The sequence below is a fragment of the Equus przewalskii genome, chromosome 32 (genome assembly GCF_037783145.1).
Source record: "Equus przewalskii isolate Varuska chromosome 32, EquPr2, whole genome shotgun sequence".
Lineage (NCBI taxonomy): Eukaryota > Metazoa > Chordata > Mammalia > Perissodactyla > Equidae > Equus > Equus przewalskii.
This window is the reverse complement of record NC_091862.1, coordinates 428,931-456,128: the sequence shown is the minus strand read 5'-3', so window position 1 is coordinate 456,128 and position 27,198 is coordinate 428,931. Positions and strand designations below refer to the sequence as shown.

At 47.0% G+C, this 27,198-nt stretch overlaps 1 protein-coding gene across 3 annotated transcripts in view; it reads left to right on the top strand.

The window, feature by feature from the left end:
* FAM120B (family with sequence similarity 120 member B) overlaps window positions 1-26,923 on the top strand; it is a 96,610-nt gene extending 69,687 nt beyond the window's left edge. For all 3 annotated transcript variants that reach the window (XM_070603222.1, XM_008528283.2, XM_070603223.1), the window contains exons 7-11: window positions 2,233-2,439; window positions 3,822-3,930; window positions 7,701-7,793; window positions 18,255-18,306; window positions 22,967-26,923. In XM_070603222.1, the coding sequence (XP_070459323.1) occupies window positions 2,233-2,439; window positions 3,822-3,930; window positions 7,701-7,793; window positions 18,255-18,306; window positions 22,967-22,979 (474 nt within the window). In that variant the 3' untranslated portion in view covers window positions 22,980-26,923. The remainder of the gene's footprint in view (window positions 1-2,232; window positions 2,440-3,821; window positions 3,931-7,700; window positions 7,794-18,254; window positions 18,307-22,966) is intronic.
* The last annotated feature ends 275 nt before the right edge of the window (window positions 26,924-27,198 follow it).

Below are 27,198 nucleotides of genomic sequence, written 5' to 3'. Positions count from 1 at the left end.
TCAGATCCCTGGCATGCCGTGGCATCTGGCAGAGCAGAGAGAGTGAAGGAACTTGCTCTCACAATATGGGAAACCTCACAGACAGTGTTGACCAAAGGAAGCCGGCTAGAGACGACAGTGTGTATACTGCCTGATTGATTTCTGTAGACTCAGAAGCAAGCAGAACCAGTTGTGGTTGGAGAGGTTGCTAGTGCTTTCCTTTCGAGGGTTCTGGGTGTGACAGGGGCATGGCGCTCCTGTGGTGCTGGTAGCGTTTGCTTTGCAGCCGAGGTGTTGGTTTCATGATTTGTTTGTGAGAATTCAAGTGGTTCACATAATAGGATCTGTGCTTTAGAGGATGGTATACTTCATTTAAAATTGACTTTAAAATGGACAGGGAGAGAAGGGATGAACACAAGAGATGAGCAGACATTGATTTTATTACAGAAAAATCTACCAGATTAGGGAATTGCCCCCAACACTCAGAGAAAATAGGCAACGTCTGTGTTGGTACAGATTGCCCACTGGTCTCTCTGACAGGAGCATTGCTGTGGGGTACACTGGGCTGGGTCCTGGCGCCATCATCTCACCCTCACAGAGCCTGCATGGCAGGCTGTGAACACACCTCTGCGGGATAAGCCCTCGGGCCGCCAGTGTGAGGAGGGCAAGTCCTGTTGGAGTTTGCAGAAAGGAGGATCCTGAGGTAGAGGAAAGAGGAAATTCTAGGCTAAAGCTGTCCAACAGAGCGCTCTGTCTTGACAGGCCAGTTCATGTCTGTGCTTATTATGCTGGCCACTTAGTCACGTGTGGTCCTCGAGCATTGGGATGTGGCTAGTGCATCTGAGAAACTGAGTATGTAATTTTACTTAATTTAAATTCAGATGTCACACATGGCTGCCGGCTTGGACAGTGCAGTTCTAGACAGACAACGTGCACGGACAGACAAGTGTAGGACTTGATGCGGTTAGAAATCAGTAAGATGAAGGAATGACCATGAGGAGTACATAATGTGGTGAACAGCAGCCACCAGCAGAGGCTTCACCGGAGGTCCCTGTAGAGGAGCTCCCGGGAAGGAGGCAAGAGACTCCTAACCAAGTGGGTCACCTCAGCCCACGCACCTGTCCCATGGTCGCTCTTCCTAAAGAAGGCATGTTTTCAGGACAATTTAAAAAGCTATACAACAAACACTTTGATTAACCCTTAGATGAACTCTGGAGTAATCCCAGTTCATCATAAATTTTTTCAGATGGTGATCAAGTTTCTTTTAATCAGTGAAGTGAAACCTTAGTTATAGAGGGGATAAAACATCCGTCACTTTTTTCCTGATTTATTCCACTTTTATAAACTATTTTAAATACGAAGTGACATTTAAAATAGCTGCTGTTTAATTTGAGATAAACCAGATATAGATAGATAAACCAGAAGAGGACAGAATCAGCTGAGCTTGTCTCTCCAGCACGATCGTGTGGACACTGCTAGGTGTCAGGTCACCTTGTGTGTGATCAAGAAGGCTACAAGTTCCAGCAACGTGAGTGACTGGAAAGTAAGGGTTCTCACCAAATGCAGGACTCCCCTCTGTAGCATGTTGGGGCGATGTCTCCATCCAAGAGCAGTAAGAATGCTTGACGTCGAGGTTGATTTGACGACAAAAAGAATTGTTTTTTGTTGGTATGAACTTCTTAATTTGTAAAAATTATCAGCCCATCCACCCTATGAGATAATAAGCCATTTTATTCTTAAGTAGTCATTTAAAATATTTTTAATAATTCTCATAATTAGAACTGAGTATAATTTTAAAACATGCAGTGAAAGCGTCAGTGTCTAAAATGGTACTCTGTTAGCGTCTCTTCCTCTGCTTTTGCTTTTTATTAAAGAAAGTTTTCAGAGGCGAGTACACCCGAAGCGAATGATCCCACAGCGTTTTCAAGTGGACCACAGCTTTGATGTGGGGATGGGACCCTTCTGTGCTGCAGCTCAGAGGTGGTCTGTACAACCAGAGCAGGCCTGGGTAGATGTCTGGTGTTTGAGTGGTGGGTGAGCAAATGAAGACGCAGCCTCACTGGCGAGGCCCGCCCTCCCTCCCTCCCTCATGTTCAGTGGAGCTCAGGAAGTTGGGCTGGTCAGCACAGCCGTGGTGGTTTTGCCAGCGTCTGTTGTGACTCAGGTCTAGCATGCAGCCCTGAGACCACAGTGTCTGTTTCCTCCACATGTGCAGCTCCATTTTCACATTCTGTGTGTGTCTGGTTTCCGCAGCTTGATTACGTCGACCCCAGAGCTGTGCAGCTTGGCTCACTCCTGGTCCGTGGCCTCACCACTCTGGTGCTGGTCAACAGCGCATGCGGCTTCCCTTGGAGGATGAGTGATTTCATGCCCTGGAACGTATTTGACGGGAAGCTTTTTCATCAGAAGTACCTGTTATCTGAAAAAGGATATGCTGTGGAGGTTCTCCTAGAACAAAATGTGAGTTCATGTGTTTTTTCACATTCAACAACAATTTAAATGTTTGAAATCAGAGGCTCAAAGGCGGCCTGAAAACTCAGAGACCTTGGCTGGACGTCAGAAAGGTCAGCAGTGCTGTCTATCCTAATGGTCAGTATACTTTGGAAAACAAATGTGCTCACCAGGAACATCCAATCTGAGGAGGCGCATGTTCCCTGGCTTTGGAAGTTTACACAGAAAACATTATGACTGCTGGTGCGTTGTTTAAACGACTGCTTTCCTGATAAAGGCTTGTGTTGTTCAGGAGAGCCAGGAACGCGTGACTGGAGCCATAAGACTTCAGGGTCGAGGTATTTCATAGCTTCTGCCATGATACTTCTGTGGGTTCGAGACCCCAGAATGTCTGCTGAAGGAGGGAAGCAGTGTCCCACCCGGTCAAACACGTTTTAATTTTCAAGTGTTTTCGCTCCTTTTCCCCTTTTTGAATTAAGAATGAATCTTTCCTGCAGAGTTGCTTCTGCAGACATCAGACTAATCCAATAGGAATAGTGATGATTTATTACTTGAAAATATTCCCTGAAGGTTGACAGTTCAGTTGGGGATGTTGGCTGCTGTTCCGGCTTTATAAGTACGATTGCTACACGATTCCTGGAAGATTTCCAAGTCAGGCCTCGGCCAAGCTCATTTGGAGTGTGTTTTAATACCCACAGGCACGCGCAAGACCAAGGGCCTACTGTCTGTTTCGATAAAGTGCTCTAAGCTTTCATGTCAGATAAAAAACGTTTGGTCGTGTGTTGCCATTGCTTTCACACACACACACACACACACACACACAAAATCCAGGGTGTCACAGGAATTTAAGTGTTCGGAATTTAGAAGTAGCCAAAGTTATGTACAGATAGCAGAAGCAGAGTAACGAGGAAGATGTTCCTTGCTCTGGCCTGTTTCTGTAGACATGAGGAAAGGTGAACGTGGAGCTGACTCACGGTGCGGCCTGTGAATCCGTGGTCGTGGGTCTGTCTTTAGCTAATGTCGTGACCAAGTACAGAGTGGTTGTCAGGTCACCCTTCTAGTTTAAAACAAAGCACAGAGGATAGAATGTAATTACAGGCAGAGATTTTTTTAGTGAGATTGTGTGGTGGTGACCTTGATGTCACAGCAGAACTTGAAGACTCTTTTAGATTTGACTGTCTAACCTACAGAAGACAAGAGAAGTTGTAGGTGCTGATGTTAGCTTTCCCGGGGATTCAGGAAAATGTCCATTTTCTCAGAGCCTCCTGTTAGGTTCCAGTGTTAAAGGAGAACTGCTCCATGTCTTTGGAGACCGTTCTCACTATGCTGTTGTGTCTCCTGTGTGCCTGCCCGTGTCTGACGCTGCTCCGCCCCCTCTGGTCTGTTTGCAGAGGTCTCAGCTCACCAGATTCCACAACCTGAAGTCTGTGGTATGCAAGGCCTGCATGAAGGAGAACAGACGCATTGTCAGCAGGCAGCACGGGCGTTCACATCACTCAGGTGGGCCTCAGTTACTCAGTTTCCACCAAGATAGTCCCTAACTGTTTCGTGCGGCTTATCGGTAAAGAATGCCAAGAAGAGCCCATTGAAATTGGAAAAAAAAAACAAAATTAAAACGATAGCACGCCACCCAGCAGTTTAAATTCTGGTCCCATTAGGAAAAAATTTTTCAGAGGGTTCATTTGTGAAGTGCATAATTAAGAACTCTTCTCTGGGTGCGTAACCTCCTTTCCAGGATTTCCTGAGGTACAGATGCTGCTTGGGTAATGTATGTTTATTTGACAAAAGTTTGGGTTTATTATTTTTTCACAATAAAAGTATATTAGAAAAAATTAGAATATAAAGGAAATAATTAAAAAGGAAATATAAATAACCTTTAATTCTGTCACCTAAAGGTAACGCATGCTGATGGATAAGGCGTCTTTGCAGTTTTTCTGTGCTTTTATCTGGCTGTGACTGTGCTCTGCAATTCTGTGTCCTGTTTCTCCACTTAGCACTTAGCTGACAGCATAGTCAGGAGGGTGAGGATCCTTCTTGAGCTGGGCTACAGACCCCCACAACCTGTGCCCTGCTTACTTCCTGGTCCCCTGGAGCTCTAAGGCTGCTTCCTTTGTCCTTGTTCTACATAATGCTTCTGTGTACCATGGTTCACAGAATTATAGAGCAAAATGTAATCAGGTCTTAGATGAATGTTGCCAACTTGTTTCCTAGAAACCTTTTATCAATTCATCCCTTCTCCAGCCGTGATAAGAGTTTCTGTCTCATGGCACCTTTGATAGCATTGAAGAATTTGTTTTCTCACTAATTGGATAGATGGAAAACTATATCTTGTTGACTGGATGCTTCCTTGTTTATCAGTGAAGTTGGACATCTTATATATTAGCTTATTTTGTTACTGAGCTTATTTTAACTATTATTTCACGTCCTCATTGGGTTAGGCTCTATACCTGTAACAGTAGCAGTCCTATTTTTTTCTTGATGGAATAAGAGAACTCACCCCAGCTTCCTACCCACCAGACTGTCTTAAGGAGGCCTGCTTGGTGTCAGCCTTGCAGATTTCACTCCCAGAGGCTTTATGTCTTGAGGTCAGTAGTTTGCCTTGGGACATGTCCAGCTCCTACGAGGAGCCGTGTGTGGATCCACTGACGGAGCACGTTTGGGGCAAGTAAAGGGACTTCCAGACATGAGGAAGGCTCTTTCTCCTATTTCCCAGGAGGAACAGACTCCCTCTTGCTCCATCCTTTAAACTGTCTCCAGCCACATGTAGACAGGCAGAACTGGAGAGACCAAAGCAAAAGTTTATTCCTTGCAAAATAAATGCACAGCAGTTTCTCAACTGCTTGGCAGCATGTCACTCCAGAAGTCCACCCTGCAAGTACAGTGCTGCAGGATTCCCATCACCAGTGAGACTGGGGGGAGAGCAGTGATGGGGTGGCAGTACTTTGTGGATGGGGGAAAGCAGGCTCTTGTGAGCTAGCCATGGTCACTGGCATCTGAATGCCTAACCCCTTCTCTGCATTTCGGAGGGCAGGCACTCAGGCTTAAGAGGACTGCGTGTGTGCCCAGTTTGTCCCGAACCCCGAAGGGGGCCTATGGTTTCACACTTGCCATGCATTTTAGTTTAATGCTGCAGTGCAGGCACTTCCCATCCTTTCAGGAAACTGTACTTGACTGCTTTCTAAGGCAGGTGCCTATAGATGGGCAGAATTTGCTGACCCTGTCATATTATTCCAAGTTAACAAGGAAAACTATTTCAAGAGATATGATGAGTCACTTTACATTATTTAGAAACAGTTCCTCTTTTTGTCCTCATGGTCATCATTTTCTTCACAATTACAGTTTTGGGGTTCTATGGTTCACTCCCTCGGTTTGCAGAAGGAAAACCTAGGCCCAAGTGACTTCCCCGATATTAAGCAGGTTCTTGGTGGCAGAACTCAGACTAGAGCCCCGAGGCCTCTTGACCCCCCAGCACAGCATTCTGTAGTCTTGCTACCCATGTCTCCGAGGTCGGAAGGGCTGTAGGGACATGGCAGGTATCCAGACCTTGGCCTCTTCCAGCCACATGGGCTGCACAGTGCAGCTTTGGGAAGCTACCCACTCCCCTTGTGTTCCTGAGCTGACTGCTGTGAACCACAACTGCTCAGGACATCGAGTGATCTGAACTGCTCAGGGTGCCAGGCACAGGTGCTGTGGCCCTGAGAGACTGCTTCTTTACCTCCATCTCTGAGCTCTGAGTTCACCCACTCAGGCTCTTGATGCTGGAGATGAACCAGGTAGCATCGTGCGCTCCTGGTTCCGGTCCAGCAGCAAGCTGAAAGATGAGTGCAGATGCCTTTACTGTCCCAGTACAATAGGAGCTTGGCCTGCGCCCCACACAAGACCCACAGAGGAAAGGGCCACCGTGATCCTGGCTAGGTCGTGGAAATGTTGATGCGGAAAGTGGCACCTGACCAAGGCCTTGAGAGCCTCATGGAGTTTGAGTTTGTAGTGGATAAAGGGATATTGCAGAGGAAGGAAGGTGCTGAGGCGACAGCAGAAAAGTCTGGTTTCTGAAAGACTGTCAGTAATGAGACTTGGGTAAATCCAGCAGGAATAGGAGAAAGGCTGGGAAGGTGAGTAGGGACTAGACTATGAGAGGGAGGCTGACAAGTCGTGACTGTTTTGTCCACAGCACATGGGGAGCTTTGATGGACTTTGAAGTGATGTGATCAAAAGGATGGTTTTAGGAAAGCACCTCTGCCACCAGCGTAGGAATGTGGTGATAGGGAGGCAGAGGCCTTACCCAGCCGCCCGAGGAGGATGGCTGCGGAGCCATGGTTGGTCCCGCGGACAGTGTGGGAGTAGCCATAGCAGTCGCACGCCTGCACATGTCCAGTCAAGCGGGGCTGCGGCTCACACACCCAGCCTCGCTGTCTCCTCCTCCCTGAAACCCTCACCCCTGCGCGCCACCGGCGGCCTCCCTGTCCACAGCTGGGCAAGAGTGCCCATGCCTGGGGGTTTGGGGGCCACAGGGTTGGTCCAGCAGTGGGATCCTCCCCGTGTCCTTCGAGCACTGCCTTGAGCCTGCTGCAGGGCGCCAGGCAGCCTTGGCCTCTCTCTCTGTGGAGTACCAGGAAATATCAGGATGTCCAAATTTAAATATGTGCTTAGATCTTCTCATGTTAAATTCTAGTAGAGATACATGGTGGGAGGTGTCAGGGTTTAGGATTAGGAGAGGAAATTTTAAAGTAAGGAAATTTTGTGAATTAAGTTTGTGGAGAAGTGGGAGGAGAGAAAGACCTTCATCTGGCTCACGAAGTCCCAGGACTGTTGCTCACCCAGAGCCCTGAATGCTGGTGGTGGGCACATTGGTCAGAAGCCCTTCTGGTGGCCAGTGGTGTGGGGCCGGGCCTCTAGCTGTTGGGCAGAGCAGCGTCTGGCCCGCTGCCCCAGGGAGGCAGACCCGATCAGAGCTTCCTGCTGAGGGCCCTGCTTTGACGGGAACCTAATGGAAAGCTGCTGCTCTGGACCAGTATCGTTGAGTCCACACCTCCAATCACCCACGGGTTCTCCTGGGAAAATGTTTAAATGCAGACCTCCAGCTCCCACCACCCAGCCTGCCTCTGGCACTGCAGCCCCTAAGTCTGCATTTTTCATGGGCTTTCCCTGTGATTTAAGGACACCGGAAGTTTGAAAACTGCCAACCGAGTGCCGCCTTGCTTAAACATAACGTGTCATTTGGGGTTAGGCATCTGGTAGTTTGCTAACGTGCTGATCATGTGTCCCCACAGGGAGGTGGGGAAGAGAGGGATCAGGCTCCCACAGGACAAGCTCCGGGCACAGCCGGTCTGGCCAAGGACAGCACTGGAGAGACCAGGGACCAGGTAAGAGGCCGGCAGCCGCGGGCGGGGCTCCTGCAGCAGCACCGCTTGCCTGCTGTTCCTCTCACACCGCGCTTGAGCTGAGGATGCCTTCTGTCTGTTTTGTAATAGACTGTATATTCACAAGTAAATAAACAGGAAAATATACTCATATAGCTAATTTCATTACTTAGTGAACTAGAGGCAATTTCCACGCTTGATGCGTCTGTCTCTGCTCCTTGCCACTTTAGTTTCTATCAGTTCATTCATCTGTTCAAGACCCAGTTTTTATAATTTACTCAGAGGAAGGCTCTTGTAAAGGTTACATGCACACACATCCTTCCAATAAAAACATGACATACTGGGGCCGGCCCGGTGGCGTAGCAGTTAAGTTCGCGTGCTCTGCCTCTGCAGCCTGGGTTCACTGGTTCGGATCCTGGGTGCGGACATACCCACCACTTATCAAGCCATGCTGTGGCAGGCATCCACATATAAAAACAGAGGAAGATGGGCATAGATATTAGCTCGGGGCTAATCTTTCTCAAAAAAAACCAAAAAGCATGGCACAAAAAGTAGTCTTCTACTGAGAGTAGCATTTTGATATTTTCCTTGTCTTATATGCATAAGAGCCTTACAGTGTGATATAGGAAATAAGATGAACCCTTTATTTCTTATCTATGTAATACAGGTATCTGGTTTTAATGCACAGAGCAGAATGTAGTATAGCTTTAGATACATAGAAAATCTCACATCTTAGTATTTAAATTCAAGTTCTTTACAGTTTTGAGAGCCAAGCTGTGTAAACTTTTAAATTACCTAAGATTGGGCCTTGCCTGGTCGTATAGTGGTTAAGTTTGTATGCTCTGTTTCAGCGGCCCAGGGTCACAGGTTCAGATCCTGGGTGTGGACTTAGCACCACTCATCAAGCTATGCTGTGGCGGCATCCCACATAAAATAGAGGAAGATTGCCATGGATGTTAGCTCAGGGACAATCTTCCTCAAGCAAAAGAGGAAGCTGTCAACCGTTGTTAGATCAGGGCCAATCTTCGTCACACACACAAAAAAAATAACCTAAGATTTATAATTTTATCCCTTCAAATGCCAACACACCTTTAACTTAATTTATTATTTTTTTCAACTTTTGCAACCTCTAAAAATGTATGGAGATTTCACAAATTGCTCAAATTATTGCCTGAAGCACAGTAAATCTTGGTCATTAACCAGATTAGTGTTTCTGGGTTTCCCTCTCTGCAAACAGCCATTGCAGGCCATCGCTGGTGATGTTGCTGGGTGGGAGTCTGAGCTGAGGCTGTGGGCCCTCCGGCTCGGCCCGGTGGGCCACCTGGTGGAGGACCGCATTCTTTCCTCTTGTTCTTGGTAGAATCTGCACATTCAGCAGATGTTGGGAGTTCGCTGTATAGTTCAGTGTAGACCGCAGTTTATGATGCGTATCTTTTAAATGCCCATCCTTGGGGGAGAGAGAAAAGCTCCGTAAATTTGGATTTACAATTGCGTTAGATGTTCCTTTGAGCCGGCTTAACCTGCAGAGACTCTGCCAAAGCGTGCCACCCACTGACATCTGAAGTCTGCAGATGGTCTGTGGGACATATTTAGTAACATTCCACCCTCTTGGGATCTCTAGTCCAGTATAAGCATAAGGATTACTTCCACTTCATTGCCAGCTAAACCATCTGAATATTTATGCTAGTACCGTGTGACTGAGAGGAGGGCAAATGCCTTCTTTCCATTATTTCAAGTATATTTGAGATGGCTTTTAATTTAGAAGGTATGGCCGTTTATTGGACTAAACTAAACCACAAACAGGGAGCCCAGAAAATGATAGGATGATTTGTGTACTTTCCTAGAGCCAGATGACACCCAGTGCTGTAGAAGCGCTGCCACTGCCACTCGTGAGTGTCTGCGACACACTTGGTTTTCCCCTTTCTTGATCAGGTGCCACATTCACTGAAGGCCCAACAGTCCCTGTGTGGCCCTGAGGATACATGTGTAGCAAGCACCATGCTTGCCCTGGGGGCTCAGTGGTGTGCTGGGGTCCCGCAGCCCTGGACACAAGTGCCTGCTCGGCTCTCATCCGTCAGACCTGTCCATCTCTAGGGGGACAGTGAGGTTGCTCGGGGGCGCTTGGGAAGAGGACAGAATCTCTAACTCAGGATGACAGGCCTTCCTCAAGTGAGCCAGAGTGAAGGTACTTCTGAGGGAAAGAAGAACCTGGACAAACGCACAGAGGCCTGAGAAGGTGGAGCCTACACTTTCTCTCCCACACACACTCTCGACCTCCCTCTCTGCAGGTTTTTTTGATGAGCTGTAAATTTTTATTTTTATGGTCTGGAACAGTTCCTATGGCATAGTATCATTTTTTTAACTTCTTTATTATTTTGTTGAAGTCATATTGGCTTGTAACATTGTATAAATTTCAGGTGTACATTATTATATTTCAGTTTCTGTACAGACCGTATCATGTTCACGACCAGTAGTCTAGTTTCCATCCATCACCACACACATGTGCCCCTTAACCCCTTTCACCCTCCCCCTGCCCCCTTCCCCTCTGGTAACCACTAATCTGTTCTCCTTATCTATGTGTTTATCTTCCACATATGAATAAATCATACGCTATTTGTCTTTTTCTGTCTGACTTATTTTGCTTAGCGTAATACCCTCAAGGTCCATCCATGTTGTCACAAATGGCATAATTTTGTCTTTTTTTGTGGCTGAGTAGTATTGCTTCTTCTGTATTCATTCATCCATTAATGGGCACTTGGATTTCTTCCATGTCTTGGCTATTGTGAATAACGCTGCAGTGAACATAGGGATGCATAAGTCTCTTTGAATTGTTGATATCATGTTCTTTGGATAAATCCCCAGTAGTGGGATATCTGGGTTGTATGATATTTCTAATTTTTTTTTTTTTAAGCTGTGGGTTGTTTTTTCTTTTTCTTTCTTTCTTTCTTTTTCTTTTTTTTTTTTTTGCTGAGATTTGCCCTAAACTAACATCTGTTGCCAGTTTTCCTCTCTCCTTTTATTTCCTCCTCCCCAAAGTCCCAGTGCATAATTGTATAGTTGTAAGTCCTTCTAAAAGGACAACGTGAACCACTGTCACAGCATGGCTACTGACAGGCGAGTGGTATGGGTCCATGCCCAGGAACCAAACCCGGGTTGCTGAAGTCGAATACATCAAACTTTAACCACTAGGCTATCAGGGCTGCTTAAGTATTTCTATTTTTAATTTTTTGAGAAATCTCCATGCTGTTTTCCATAGTAGCTGCACCACGTTGCATTCCCACCAGTGGTATATGGGCATTCCTTTTTCTCCACATCCTCTCCAACACTTGTTATTTTTCGTCTTGTTCATTATAGCCATTCTGATGGGCCTGAGGTGATATCTCATTGTAGTTCTGGTTTGCATTTCCCTGATGGGCCTGAGGTGATGTCTCGTTGTAGTTCTGGTTTGCATTTCCCTGATGGGCCTGAGGTGATGTCTCGTTGTAGTTCTGGTTTGCATTTCCCTGATGGGCCTGAGGTGATGTCTCGTTGTAGTTCTGGTTTGCATTTCCCTGATGGGCCTGAGGTGATGTCTCATTGTAGTTCTGGTTTGCATTTCCCTGATGGGCCTGAGGTGATGTCTCATTGTAGTTCTGGTTTGCATTTCCCTGATGGGCCTGAGGTGATGTCTCATTGTAGTTCTGGTTTGCATTTCCCTGATGGGCCTGAGGTGATGTCTCATTGTAGTTCTGGTTTGCATTTCCCTGATGGGCCTGAGGTGATATCTCATTGTAGTTCTGGTTTACATTTCCCTGATGGGCCTGAGGTGATATCTCATTGTAGTTCTGGTTTACATTTCCCTGATGGGCCTGAGGTGATATCTCATTGTAGTTCTGGTTTGCATTTCCCTGATGACTAGTCATGTTGCACATCTTTTTTTTTCTTAAAGATTGGTGCCTGAGCTAACATCTGTTGCCGATCTTCTTTTTTTTCTTCTTCTTCTTTTCCCCAAAACTCCCCAGTACATAGTTATATGTTCTAGTGGTGAGTGCCTCTGGTTGTGCTGTGTGGTATGCTGCCTCAGCATGGCCTGATGAGCAGTGCCATGTCCACACCCAAGATCCAAACCGGTGAAACCTGGGGCCACCGAAGCAGAGCTTGTGCACTTAACCACTCAGCCACAGGGCTGGCCCCCATGTCCCCATGTTGAACATCTGTTCATGTGCCTGTTGGTCATCTGTATATCTTCTTTGGAAAAGTGTCTGTTCATATCCTCTGCCCATTTTTTGTCAGGTTGTACATTTTTTTGTGGTTGAGTTGTATGAGTTCTTGGAAATTAACCTCTTGTCAGATATATGATTTGCAAATATTTTCTCCCAGTTGGTGGGTTGCCTTTTCGTTTTGTTTATGGTTTTGTTTGCTGTGCAGAAGCTTTTTAGTCTGATGTAGTCCTATTTGTTTGTGTTTTCTTTTGTTTCCCTTCCCTGAGTAGACATGTTATTCAAAATGCCCCCTCTCCTGGAGCCCCCTCCTCCCGCACCCCTGCCCCTTCTCTGATGTTTTAAACGAGGGTCTGAGAAGATCCCTCTGACAAGGGCCTATTTAAGAAAGGCCTGATGAGAGGGAGGGAGCAGCCATCTAACACCCCAGGGGAAGGTCCTGCAGGAGGAATGGCAGGAATGCAGAGGCGGCTGAGACCTGTGTGGCAGAAGCAGCCTGTGAGAGGGAAGGAGGCACAGGCAGCAGGAGGAGCAGACCTGCCGGGGCCTCTGAGCTCTCGGGAGAACTCTGGAGTGTGCTCACAGGAGCGGCTGCACGGTGGCTTGGCCAGGGCAGTATCAGCAGTGGGGACAAGGAGTCGCATTCTGCGTAGATATCCCCTTAGTCACAGACTGCCACCAAAGTGCTCAAAGCCTACGGACCTTCAGTATAAAGCTGTGATGAAACAAATTTTGTCATGCTAACACGGTTTGGATTTAGGTGCCAACACTGTGTTTGAAGTACAAGTGTGTGGTGGGCTTGGAGCTAAGCGGGGGTCCCAGCCCCGTCCGTCTGCATATCTCATCCTATGTGTGTTTCAGCAGCAGGACCCTGGATACCTGGCCACTGTTAAAGTGTACGTGTCAGGCACCCGAGGCCCTTGCCCCCAGGTGAGGATTGGGCTGCACCCACCCTGCCTCGGAAAGTGGGCTGAGAGTGAGGGGAGACCTGTGGTGCCTTTCACGCAGCCTGACATGATGGCTGTGCCTTAGTCCTTCCCTTCCAGAATCTTCTCTGTGCTCCCCCAAGCAGATGAGAAAGGCTGCCCCTAGCAAGCACCTCTCCCAGTCAGTTTCCTGCTGGCAGTTTCCTGCACGTGGCCTGGTGTGGTGGGGAACGGGGACCTCCATTCACCCCTTTTGGTTCAAGCTTGTCCCCTTTCCTCCCTGCTGTGTCTCAGGAGGTTGGGAAAGAGGAGATAAAGTCAGAGTGGTGATGGCTGCAGGTTAAGCCTGGGTAGGAGGGTGGGAGAGAGGCCACGAATTCCCCAGGTAGGCTGGGGCATGTGGTTCTCACATGTGCCTGTGTGGAGCAGATGGCCCACACGCATGCATTTACGCTTCCAGGCCATCCGCTGATGGGCTGTGTCCCCTGAGCTCCCTTACCTTTGCTGCTTGGCCTTGTTCGGACATCCGGCCTGGGGAGCCCTCAGTATCCTGGCTCTGAGTCTATGGTTCTTGGATTCTGCTTTTCCATGGCAGAATAGTAACACTTAAGAGTAAGAGAGGGAGAGCATGCCACTTACAGACATAGCATCAACATCATGCTTGATCTTGCCCAAGCCAGATGGAGCACGACCAGTTTGGTCCTTGAATTTGAAGCCTCTTACAATAGTAAGCGTTCTAGGCTTTCTTTACTTATTTCATTTTTTTCCAGAGGTAGCCCACTACAGTGGGTTCTGGCAGGCAGATGTGGTCTCAAATCCTGGATCCAGCACTTCAAGGACCTCCCTTTTGCAAATGGCGGAGCCTCCAGGCGTGTCTCCTGATGTCTGACATAGGTGCACAGCTGTCCTGCAGGGCAGTTGTGAGGACTGGAGAGGAAGTATTCATGTCCTTAGTGTTGAGTGGAGCTTCTCATTGTCGTTTCCTAAATCTTGTTCCAGAGCATTTTCAGTGTTACTTTCCTGGCATTAATTCTTATGTCTCTCTTAATATTTAAAAGCTGAACTGTTTTATTAGAGTTTTTTCTGTTTAAAAGCAAACAATGTCAGTTATCCCTCAGTAAAGCTGTTTTTTAGAAATAAAATTAGAAAAGCAAGCAAACAAACCACAGCCTGATGTGTAGGTTGGCCTGAGTAATTTCGGTCCTCAGTTGCCCACCCCACAAGGAGCCATCAGCTTCAACACCAGGTCCTCCCCCACAGCGTCGCCACCACTCTGGTGAAAGCTTTTTCTGCGTGCAGGCCAGTGCCCAGGAAGAAATGTCATGAATGTTGGCTTATTCTTTACTTTCATGTGATGGCAAAGATTACAGGAACACGTTTTAGTTGGAGCAGAACCTATTTCCCTTGGATCTATAGTAAACAAAGAATTAAGTTTCTTCCTATTCTGTTGGAAGGAAGTATTTGTGTCTGGAAATTTCTCCTTCTCATAACTTTTCTTAGGGCAAAAGAGTAGATATTCATCCCCAGCCCTAGTTCCCTCCAGGGAGGAGAAGTCTTACTCTCGAGATCCTGCGTGACACTACAACAGACCCCTCGGGTTGCAAACTGGGGCCTGTCACAGCCAAGTCACTGCGGGCCTTGCAGCAGCAAGGGTGCCACCTGTCTTCACGTTTTCACGTGTCCTGTGTGTGTGTGACTGGTCCTCACGGCAGGTGGAAGTCAGGCTGAGAGATCTGCAAGTGGGATGCTCTTGATGATTGGTGTAGGTGAAGAGAAAGCAGTGGATGAATACAGGTTTGGGGCTAAGCAGGTCAGATGCAGCAAGATGAGAACTGGACATTGAAGGGCTGGTGAGAGCCTGGTGGCAGTGCTGTCCCACTGGGACTGGAACGAGGGCAGGCAAGCACCTGGTGACTCTGGAGAGCAAGAGGCTCTGAGGACCAGGCTGGCCAAGAGGGCGAGGGGGCCGGAGGGGTTGGGGCCCTTGTTTGGTCTGCAGGGTGTGGGCCTAGGAAGTGGCTGGATCTGGGGCAGAGGGAGGGATGGAGGTGCCCCCACAGGAACCTGAGGCCAGGCTTTGCCAGTGACTTGGGCTGATAAGATGGGTCTGAGCTGCTGTGGGAACAAGAAGCACTTTCTAGCTGACTTGTGTCTTTCTGACTCCTTTCTGCTTCTAACAATAGTAGACACTAGTTGTCGGAAAAAATCACACTGTGTAGTAAAGAATCAACACCATCTGTAGTGCAACAAGCTCAGTGCATGTTTGGTGAACATCCTTCTGATTTCTTGAGTCCTGCCGTCCAGCTCAGTTCAAGCACAGCACCAAGCAGCATAGAGGCCCCTGAGTGTGCTCGTCGCCCTACCTGGGTGCCCCCTTGTCCCTGCACTGTGGGGTGACCCCTTTCCTCCCCGTGCTGTGGGGTGATCCCTCTCCTCTCTGCACTGTGGGGTGACCCTCCCCTCCCCCCCCCCCCGTACTACAAATGACCTCTCTCTTTCCAGGACTTGGTTCTCCTTGAGCTCTGGGCCTGTGTGTCCCCATCGTACACCCCACTGTTCAATTCCCTGTTTATTCTCAGGCAGGATCCCGCTACCAAACATCGTGTGCATGTCATAGGAACTAAATCCTCGTGGACTCAGCAAATCAGTGACTCAGTGAGTGAAGACTAGATTGACAGACTGCTGACACGTCTGTTAGGTGTTGAGTGATCTGAGCTGACCGCGGGCCACGGTAGGCTTGATGGAACCTGGCTGCCCACAGGCAGGATGTTACGGCAAGCTCCCCGCAACGTGCCAGCATTCTCTCTGAATTCAGTGTGTCCATCTGTAACTATGTTAGTGCACATCTCAGAGGAAGATTAGCCCTGAGCTAACTGCTGCCAATCCTCCTCTTTTTGCTGAGGAAGACTGGCCCTGAGCTAACATCCATGCCCATCTTCCTCTACTTTTATGTGGGACACCTACCGCAGCATAGCTTTTGCCAAGCGGTGCCATGTCCGCACCCGGGATCTGAACCGGCGAAACCCAGGCCGCCGAGATGCGCACTTAACTGCTGCACCACTGGGCTGGCCCCCTCATTTCTGACATATGTTTTAGGATTCCATTCACACGTATAGATAAAACTCCAGATAACCAAAATTAATCTGTAGTTCTTGCGACCCAGAGAGAGGCAGTGACAGCTGGCTGTTGCAGAGACACCTGGGGACAGCCAGTGCCACAGAAGGACAGGCACTTAGGGCCTGTGGCGTCCCTTGTAAGCAGCACTGACTGTGCAGGTGCAGGATAGCTGATCCCGTCCCTCCAGTGAATGTGCAGCAAGGAGAGCGGTCAGACATCTGTTGTTCTGCCTCCTTTCCATTCTTACTGAGGGAAACAGGTCTCTCCTGTGGCTCCAGGATGCGCACAGTCCAAGAACGACTCTCAGGTCAGCCTGATATGAACTCCACACAGAAACTCTCTCCCTCTGGGTGTAGGGCCTCCCCTTCTCATTACCCACACAACCACCTTGAATTTCAGGAAATATTTGGAACCCTAAGGAATGTTTGTCAGACTGGGTGCCAGGCCTAGAGAACCATGTTTTATCTCTTAGTTCGGGTCACGTAGAAGCAAGAAAACCACAGTAGTCTCAATAGCTAGAGCGTGGAAACTGCTGGAAAGCTACGCCCTCGTTTGTAAGTGGGTCTCTGAAGGAAATCCCTGCTCTGTGGAGTAGGACCATACAGTGACACAAAGGTCACAGGATGGTAATGCTTGTGTTTGAGGCTGAAACGTTACCTCTGGGATACCTCAGGTTAAGGCAAAATTGAGGTGTCTGTGCCGAGTTGTGTCAGATTTCAGAATTTAGGATCAGGGGTGGAAGAGATTAGAAGGCCCAGAAGATAACAGATGAGTGAGGACAGTATGTGTCACTGCATTTTGCCCTACGTGGAGAAATGTTCACAAGGATGCTCTTGGCAGTGCAAATGTGTTTTCTAATTTCAGATGTTTCTGTATAAAATAGATGTTTGTATACAAACACACACACACATAAAATCTTTTTATTAGGACTAAGACATATTTTTTAGGTCAGCTGTCCACTTTTTCTGTTCTAATTACCATGACTGAATTGTGTCCTCTTCCCTTGGCCGGCATGGTTTTTGCTGGATTGTATCTACCTTCAAACTCCTATTTTAGCATGTTTTGAAGACATTAAAGTAGTCTAAGTAGAAAGTTGTCACTATTTCCAGGACAGAGTTAACAGGCAAAATTCTTTGTGTTAGTGAAAAACTAAAAATGCCTCAGAATGAGAAGATTGAGTTACTGCCCAAGAGTTGGGAAGTCTCTCAGGGGCTGCCCTGGCTGAGAGGTGAGCCTCTGTCTGGGCCAGGCTGGGAGCCGTGGATGCCGGAATGGAGGGCCTCTCTCCCCATGCTGTGTGAACCAGGGCCCTGGCCCCGCTGAGGTGTGAACCTCGCCTCCTGAGGTGGTGAGCATCAAAGCTTTCAGAACTTTTAAAATGATGGATGGCCACTGAGGTGAGAACATTTTAACCTCTTCCTTGCTGTTGGTGAGAAATGATGTGTTAAATTCCACAGTCAGCAGCTACAAACTTGCCTGTGATTTCTTCAGATTTTCGTTTCCCTGGAGTAATTCTGCAGGAGGCCCTGCTGTGCTAAAACTGCCTCTGGTCATCTGTGATAACAAGGGTGGGGCCTGGAAACCTCATTCTGGCCGTTGCTGTGACCCCCAGCCTCTGCCAGGGCCCCTGAGCCTCACACTTCTGGGAGAGGTGTGAGAGACGGACTGCCCACAGCATCATCAGTCAAGCAGAAGCAAGGATAATTTTGTCGGAAAAGTGTTATTCTTTAGATGTGAGGAACGACGACCTTTTTTACTTGCAGGATTGCTCCCTGTCTGGCGGACAGCAGAAAGTGCCAGCTGCACCGTGGCTGGGAAAGGGACGCTCTGGGCTCAGCTGTGGAAAGAGCCTCACGTTGCTTTTTTCCCTACTTGGCAAAATGTCCCCCGTGCGCCATCTGCATGTGAAGTTCCATTTCCAAACGTTGTTGGCAGCAGGGACTGTCTAGATAGAATGCAGATGGCTGGAACTGGAGTCAAGAGGAGCAGTTTTGACACTGCTTCCTTCCACTAAGTCCTACCTCTTAATTAATTGCTTCCTACTTTAATGGAATAATTATGGAACAAAATTTTAATGACAGGTGGCCACAACTGAAAGGAAAATAAAGCTCTGTCCTCCAAGTACAACTCGGCACACTGTTTTATACACAGACGTGTGGGCTTGGTTGGAATTTTAGAGAAATTTAATTCTCAGGTTTGGTTTCAATGTCTATTTGGTGCAGGAAGTAGACCACGTGAGCCTGACCAGTGGAGAAGATGCTCATCGTCTTCTGGGTAAGTCCACCACTCCATCTTCAGAATAACTCTGTTTTATCAAAGATTGAAGTAAAACATCTGTCTTTACGACATAAATCTTTCAGATCAAGGGCCAAACTTTAAAAGAATTCAGATGTTAAATCCTGCTGACATGGAGCTGTTAGCTTGGTTTCAAGATTAGTTTGCTTCCTACAGAAAAAGTGTGGAGAGAAAAAGATGCAAAGTCAGGACTTAAAACCCTTGGTAGCGCCCTCCTTCAGAGTGAAATATTTAGAACAGCACTGCCCAGTCCCTTGTGTAAGGAGATGGGCTGTGGGCTCTAGGCCTGGCTTTACATAAAAGGGAAAATCCTTTTCAGTGACTTCTCCCTCATATCATATAAAAACGCGTTTGTTGGCTTATTTTCAGAGGTGTGGTCCCAAACAATCATTCTTACCATCTTTCCAATCTTATCACCTCTGTATACGAAGTGTGGTTGATTTTTTCCTAATGATTCCGAATCTTACTAAATCCTGCTTTTTTTGACTTAACCCTAGATTGTGAGGAGTTTCCCAGATCATTGTGTCTTTGAAGGCATGATGTCTAGCAGCTGTGTATTCCAGGAATAGTTTTCTCATTATAAATTCTAACCAAAACTAAAGTTTCCAGCTATATCTTCTCTTGGTCTTCAGAAAAGTTTGTGCAGAAAGAGGTAACAACTTTTCCTTGCCTTCCTGGTGGGAGAGTTAACTCCGCATGCGGGGTCCTGCCTGGAGTCATGGCACAGTGTGTGACTTCTGGGTCCATTCGGTGGGCCATCCTTTTCATTTTATTTTGGCCAGGCTCCAGCTCCGAGGTTTTTACAGCAGTGCATGTGAAGACAGGCCTGGGTTCTCAACAGGCGACACCAGGCATCAGACAGGAGGATGTGTAGGGAGAAGGCAATAACTGAGGGTCAGGAAGCCTAATTTATGATGTTGCTTCCGAGTGGTACATTTGTTGCTCTTCATCTGTGAGCACTAAAGGGCTCTTTTTCTTCAGAAACATTTTAAATGAATTCAAGTTCAGAGTAATCCTTTTCATGAAAGTTTTCAGATAATTTAAGAATTGAAACTTTAAGCCCAAAATTGTACTGAGTTCAACCTTTGGGGTTATTGGTATGGAAAGAAATCTAGATGAGGGGATAGAAGATAGACCCCTCATCAGCAGCTGTCTCCCCTGAGTCTGGAGAGCTGTGTGACTCCCAGGTTTACTTCTGGCCACATTCAGTGACTCTGGAGATTCTGGCACTCCTGGAAATGCTCACTCATGTTCGCCAGAAGACGTGTCATTCCAGCTGTGGCTGTCTTTAAAAAGAAAATAAGCCCTAAACATGTCCACTGTCCAGTTTGTGTATTTGCACTTGATGGATGACCCTGACTAACAGCTCAAGTATGCGTGGCTCCAGGCTGTGTCTTGCCTTAGAATCCCATCTAGTATTTACCAAAGAAAGAATACAGTCTCTAGATATTTTAATACGTTTGCATTTCTTCTGTTTGAAATGTCCACAGCACTTCCTGCAGTTTCTTCTTAAGGATATTTTCATGTCTGATCGCTTTTTGTGCAAGTCTCGTAGGACTGACAACCTTATTTCCCAGCTTTGGAAACTGATTTTTTTTCATTTCACTTATGAATGTTTCCTGTCTAAATATTAACATTCTATTCCTTTCATTTCTGCTAATTTGAGACCACTGCCACTGCTGGAAGTTTTATTTCTTTGCTGCTTATTTGTGTAACTTTGAAATAAACTTCTCATCCCTTAGACTAAAAGAGTAGACCTCGGTAAAAATTGTTTTCCCCTTCTTAATATCTAATTTCTAACTTGTTAATAAAATATTTATTTTCCACTAGCAAGCTTAAGTAAACCATTCAGTTAATAGAATCTTTATTATGTTTGAAGAACCAGTACAGTGAATTTTTTGTACTCTTGATGTTATTATATGTTACCTCTGGTCTTCTGGGCCACCGAAGTAGAATATGCAAACTAACCACTGCACCACCAAGCCAGCCCCCACATTGATCTTTTTTGTTGTCTTTCTCGTCTCTATTTCATTTGTTTCTTCTCTAATCTTTCTTATTTTCTTCCTTCTGCTATCTTTGGCCTTTGTGTGTTCTTTTTCTAGTTCCTTGAGGTGTAAAATTAGGTTGTTCATTTGAGATCTTTCTTTTTTCTTTACATAGGCATTTATTGCTATAAAGTTCCCACTTGACACTACTTTTGCTGCATCCCATGGGTTTTGTATGTTGTGCTTCCATTTTTCTTTGTCTCAAGATACTTTTGGATTTCTTCCTTGACCCATTGGTTGTTTAAGAGCTCGTTGTTTAATTTCCACCGATTTTTGAATTTCCCAATTTTTCTCCTCTTACTGACTTCTGGTTTCATACCTTTGTGATCATAAAATATACTTGATATAAATTCAATCTTCCTAAATTTTTAAGACTTGTTTTGCAACCTAACATATGATCTATCCTGGTGAATATTCTGTATACATTTGAGAAGAAGGTATGTTCAGCTGCTACTGGATGGAATGTTCTGTATATGTCTGTTATTTCCCTCTGGTCTAAAGTATAATTCAAGTTCAGTGTTTCTTTATTGATTTTTTGTCTGGATTATCTACCCATTGTTGTAAGTGGGGTATTGAAGTCCCCTACTATTTTTATATTGCTATCTATTTCTCTCTTCAGTTATGTTAATATTTTTTTATGTATTTCCAAAGTTTAACATCCTTTCATGATAAAAACTCTCAACAAAGTAAGGATAGAAGGAATGTACCTCAACATAAAAAAAGGCCATGTTTGACAAGCCCGTAGCTAGCATCATACTCAACAGTGCCCACGCCCACGGCCTGCACATCTCCAGGGCGCTGTCTGCATAGTGACACGACACAGAGCTGATTCCTGTTTTTCAGATCTGGAAAACTTTTCAAATTGTTTCTTTGGTGACTTTTCCTTGCATTTTGTGCTCTCTGTTATTCATCTCACAGGTTAGACTCTATATTCTTGTCCTGTCATTGTCTTGTATTTTCTCTCCTAATATCTTTTTGTCTTTTTGCTCTACTTTGTGGGAGATTTCCTCAATTTTCTCTTCCATCTTTTCTTTAATTCTTTAATTTTGCTGTTTTTAAATTCTGAGAGCTCAGAATGTTTCTTTTTTATAGCATGCTCTTCATTTCATGATTGTAGCATGTTCTCTTGCGATGAGGAAATTAATTACACCAGTAGTTTTGTTTTATTTTGCTTTTTTTCCTTCTTTCCTAGACTGTTCTTCCAAGTTTCATTTTTCTGTGTGTTTGTTTGTTTGGGTCTTTGTTTTTATTTTAGATTTCTTTTCTCAGATGGCTGGTAATTCTTGAGTGCCCACTTGTGTTGAAGAGTCAGGCACTAAAGGTGATTGGAAGCCTGTACTGGACCAGTCCTCTCAGCCGTGGTCCTGGGGGACGTCCTGACACTGGAACCCTTTGCTCTGATACCTCGGGTTGGTCGTCTCCTTACAGCAGAGTCCTCGGTCCCTTCCTGGAGACACAGAGGGGATGATATTTAAGAAAATCTGAAGGAGCCCCAAGTGACCATCTAGTACTAGGGGTGAGGGGAGGCAGCGTAGAAGTGCCTTGGAGTGGCCCTCGGTTTCCGATGTGAATATGGGTGGGAAATATAAGGGAGAAGAGAAAAGCAAGAACAGGGTGTATCGTGATGAGGTGCCGTGCAGTGGTGGTTGGCTTCGGAGCCAGGAGGAAAACCAGTTTGCTCCGCCGCCCACCTAAGGCATGGCCTGGGGCAGCGCACCAAACTCTCTGCTCCTCTCCTTCTCAGTGAGGGTGAAACTGAATGAGAGAGTGTACATATATACATGCAGCATTTTGCACCGTGGAAACACACACACAGTGAGCTCTGTTGCATCCAAAGCAGTGGGAGCTTCTGTTGTCAGAGGAGTCAGGAACATACCCTGGAGAGTCATGGCCGGGACTGGTGTCACTCAGCAAACCTGTGGGGTGCCAGCACCTGCAGACCCCTGGAAAAGGGAGAGTCTAAGCAGGGCCACTCAGGGCATCAGGAGAAGGCGGGTAATTGAGAGTCCTAGTGATAGGGGGAGCATTTCAGAAGGAGAGGAGTCAGCAACTTCAGTGCCATTGAGGTAAGAATGATCCACAAAATGTGGACAGTGCCGAGCTCTGAGGGTCACCGTGCATCAGCATGTAATAAGCACTTGGTAGGTGGCATCAGGTCAGGTAACCATGGCTGAAAGTGTGACCTTTGGTTTTAGCAGTTAGGAGATGAGTAGTGATGGCACAATGCCCCATTCAGTCAGTGAGCGCCTGAAGGGCGGGGAGACCCTCCTCTTGTAGAATTGGGCAGGATGTATCAACTAGAACTTTCTCCCGACACATCTTGCAGTCTTTTCTTGGATGTACAGTCAGCTGCTGCACACACACACACACACACACACACACACACACATACCCCTCATGTTTGCCTGCTTCCTTCAGAAAGGGGGCTCCAGCAACAGATGCCCCCTCACTTTGGCAGTCCACCCCTGACACCCTAATCCCTCCTGCTAAGGAACTTCTCCCCAGCAGGAAGAACAGGAGGCGCTGGTTCTCTGCTTTCCTGGACTGCTCAGCGGGGCGGTTGGCAGGGAGACTCACGGTCACTTGTGTTCTAGGTGGTCCAACTGATGCCTGCTGCTCGAGTAGGAAAGAAGCCTTCACAGCCAGAGGAAGAATTGTCTTCAGTAAAACCTGGACACTAAACATAAAGTCAATACATCCTGCTTATCTGCACTCGAGACAGAGTAAAACACGCTGTATTTCACACTTCACGGCCCTCAGTACAGATGTGTTGAATGATGCCAGCTGGACTTTGGTGGGTGTTTTAAACTGCTTTCCGCTGTGTACATGCAGCAGTTCTAGAAATGTCGACACTTCTAGAAACCAAGGAGATGAAGCAGAACTGAAGACACTCATGAAAAAGCAGCCTGCTGTTGCCTAGAAGCATCACATGGCTTCACCCTAAATACAAGGATCATCTTTAATTTGAATGTTTGTACATATATGGCTGTTCTTGGGGAATATATTTTAGGAAAAGAATAAAGAAACAAAGAACTCAGTAACTTGTACAGAAATCCTCCTGTGGTCGGCAGGGGCTTCTCTGTCGCCTATTCTGTGAGGTAGCCACGTGGACTCTTGAACATCTCTCTCCAGAGAGAGGCCAAGAGGTGGGTGCATCATCATGGCTCCTCCTGATTTGTTGGACGAACTTGGAGAGAAACCTGCATGCCCGCGCAGCCCAACCGACAGGGAGTGTCTTCTAACAGCTGTCCTTGCAGTCTTCAAACTTGAGTTAAAAATACGGTTTCACAGCAAGGTATATTCTCAGTGGTTGGCCCAGGCCTCTGACGTCAAGGATCCTTGTAAGAGTTTGCACATGACTGGTGTTTCTCATATTACAGCTCTTAGGTTTCAGTTCCTTGTTTAAATTCGTTAAAAATGCCGCTTTGTCAGGAGTTCAGGAGTTTTCCATTGGTAAGTGGAAATGACGGGTTTGTGGTTACTATTTTGCTCCTAGGAAGTTAGCCAGGCCTTCCTTATTTAAAGGAAACACATGCAAGAACCAGGCAGCAGTAGTGACGAAGTGCGGCCTGGCAGCTCCTCCAGGAGAGGGACGCAAGGCCCTCCACACGCTGGGCAGAGCCATCGCACCAGGCCGCGCTGCAGCTGTCAGACGGCTGAGTGGGTTTGCCGGCACTCCCTTTGTGTTGTGATGGTGATCTGTGGTACTCATTTGTGGCTTATTACCAAATATAAACTATAGTCTGCTCTTACTAACGAGAACATGTGACTGACTTCTTGCTTCTGTTTTCCATCTGAACCTACCGTAAAAGTTCTGGAGCTAGAAAAACCTTGGGAATCTGACCCAGGCTTCTCAGGTGACAGGCAAAGTCCTCAAGCTTACCTGTGGGCCCTTGTGGCACAGGTCCTTGTCCTGGCTCTGCGCCTGCCACCTGCTCTGTGGCCCCAGTGTCATCATCTTCAAGTCGATGGGGATTTGCTTCAGTCAGGGTTTCTCAGATGTAAGTCATGTGTACACCCTTGAAAGGAAAAAAATTGTTGGTTCCCATGGCGATTTGTTATTGTTATTTGTGTTATTTAACTATGTGCAAACATGCATTAGATTCCTTATGCTTAGAGCTTTCTGAATACAACTTTCAATCAAAGACATCATACAAATGTAATGAAAACAAAATTATAAAACATATAGCATATTATCACAATCCCCAACAACTCTTAGGGGGCTGGCCAGCAGCCTACAAGGCCGGCTGCCATTGGCCATGCTCAGGAAGGTTTCATACGAGACAGTAGCCAGTTGGAACCTTCTTCTAGGGAGCTGCAGTGCCAGTGCCCACAGAAGGGACAGAGGGCATGGCCACGGCACCACGGGTGCAGAGCAGAGGTGTTGAGGGCAGCCAGGTGTGAGGGTGGTATCAAGACAGGGAGGCTGGGGTGCACTCTGCCGGGGTGCTGGCCCTGGGCCCGTCTCTGGGAGGCAGTGGTGCGATCGGATCTGTCCTGTCCCTCTTGCCCCTCAGTACTCTGTGGGACTCCTGGGCCGTGCGCCCCTTCATTGAGCTAACAGAGCATCTGGTGTGGCCCTGGCCAGTGGTGACGCCTGGTGCTCCCCCACTGTGCTGCTAACCCACGCGTCCAGCATCTTCTGAGGACAGTAGATGCCAGGAGGGGCTTCTGCCTTATCTGTGCTGTCTGAAGTCTTGTAAAAAGAGTGACTTTGTGTGTTGTGTAGTTGAAAATAAAGAAAAGAAAGCAATGATCCCCAGTGGCAGTTCTTATATCTCGATGAAGTGCAAATTTTTAAAGTACTGATTACTTGGATTTAATAAATCAGGTTTTATTCTTCAGGTGTCAGCTCCCAAAGGATTGGATGTGTTCGTTTTTTTCCCATCTTTTGAACTTTTTGTTTAGCGTTTCAGACTCTTTCAGCCTCCTGCCACAACTTAAGAAGAAAAATAACTGAGTCGGCACCAGCATTTCCTGACTGTTACAAAAAAGAAAAAGAATTATACACAAGGAGAAAAGAGCGTATGCTGTGTGTGTGGTGGGTCCATCTTTCCTTATGCGGTGTGGAGATGTCAGCTGATGACACGCAGTGTGTGGTTTGTGCTCCTTTATTTCCACATCACAGAAGGAGCCGGATCTTCAGTGCTGTTCTCACTGTGTGCCTGAGCCAAGATTCCTCACCTGTGTGAACTGTTGGCTTTGGGAAGAAGCTCATGGCCACACTGACCGTGATGTTGTCAGACCACTGAACTGCTGTCCCTCAGCAGAAAGAGGGACCCTCAACGCTGTGCCCTTGGGAAGCGCAACTCTGGGAGCGGGGGCACCCTGGCCTGCCCACCAGGTGCTGCATTCACCCTCTTGGACGTGCAGCACCCCTTGGGGCCCTGGTGTTTATTGTCTCCTCTTGTTTGATTCCAAGTTGAACGCCACAGGGCATGACCCATCCCTGTCGCTTTAGCAAGAACTGACGTGTGCCTTTTCTTTCTGGCTACTTCTCCCACATGTTCTGGGGGCTCTTGGTAAAGCGTTAAGAAGAGCCCAAGGACAGAGGCTCGCTTTACAAAACCGACCATGAGATTTAGTCAAACAGTGATGAGACCAGCCAAGAACTGGCAGACGTTTCAGTTCCTTTTCTTGCCTCGTGTGGAGCCAAGTGCACAGGAAGGCCCTAAGTTGCTAGAGAAGTTTTTCATACAGATCCCTTTCACAGTCTCTGGTGATGGCTGAGGCCTGACGCTGGACCCTCACTGCTCCCGTGGCTGATTCCATTCACCTGCTGCTGCAGGTGGCCCAGGCAGCCTCACAGCCAGGCGCACGTCCCACTGTAGGGCTGAGCATTGCAGCCCTCACCTCCTGCGGAAACAGCCCTTGGTTTGCAAGCTGTTTATGGTTCTGAAGGAGAAACTGAATGGTGAAAACCAGCCGCTGTACAACAATGACTTCTCTCATGTTTCCAGCTCTACTAGATGTCAGATAAAAACGGGAAGTTAACTTTACCTTCTCTCTTTGGCAAGCCTTCTGAATGAAAAAGAGGAGAAGCAGCAGGCTTTCAAACACAGATTGGTCTTCACTTTTCTGTGGTTTCCTCAGAAAGCCTCTTCCACCTGGAGAAACTGAGTCAGAGAAACCCCATGATCAGAGACGTGGGTGATCCCTTGCGGGTGCCGATGGCCAAACTCAAGTGATGCTGGTGTCTTCCCAGCCATCCTTCAGGCTTCTGGCTCTGGGTCTTACTTTGCCAGGAGATCAAACTAGGGGATGAGGATGATCTGGCCACGGTGACCTTAAAGGGCATGAGAGAGCTAACTGCCCATCCATCAGAGTTCTGCCTTTGGGCCCAAACGTCCTTAATCTTCCAGTGGAGCGTCCCCAGTAGGAGCGACTGAATTTTAATAGTTTTCAATAAAGCTGCGTAGAGTAATCCGGGAAAGGCATCTCTTCCAGGAAGATTGGATGACTGTGGATTTTCTTGCTGGCTGTTTCACAGTCTTTTCTCCCATTTTGTATGAGACGAGTGTAGTACCAAGAGTAAAACACTGTCCAAGGTCTGTTTCCTCGGTTCATTCAGCCCGTCGATCCTTTTGTGTTTGCATCTGGTTTGTAAGCTTGTGTAAAATGGCATGAGACATACTCTCCTTTTTCTTGATCACTGTAGCTCTTAAGATACAGAAAAATTCTACTGAATTAAGCCACCAATCTGTCTTTTGAATCAGATGCTTAAAGCCACAGCCCTTAACTTACCATCGAAATTGAGAGAAAAGCCGGTCGAGTGTGAAGAGATGTTAAAACAGCCTGAGCTCCTGAAATACGGCTGCTCTGTCCT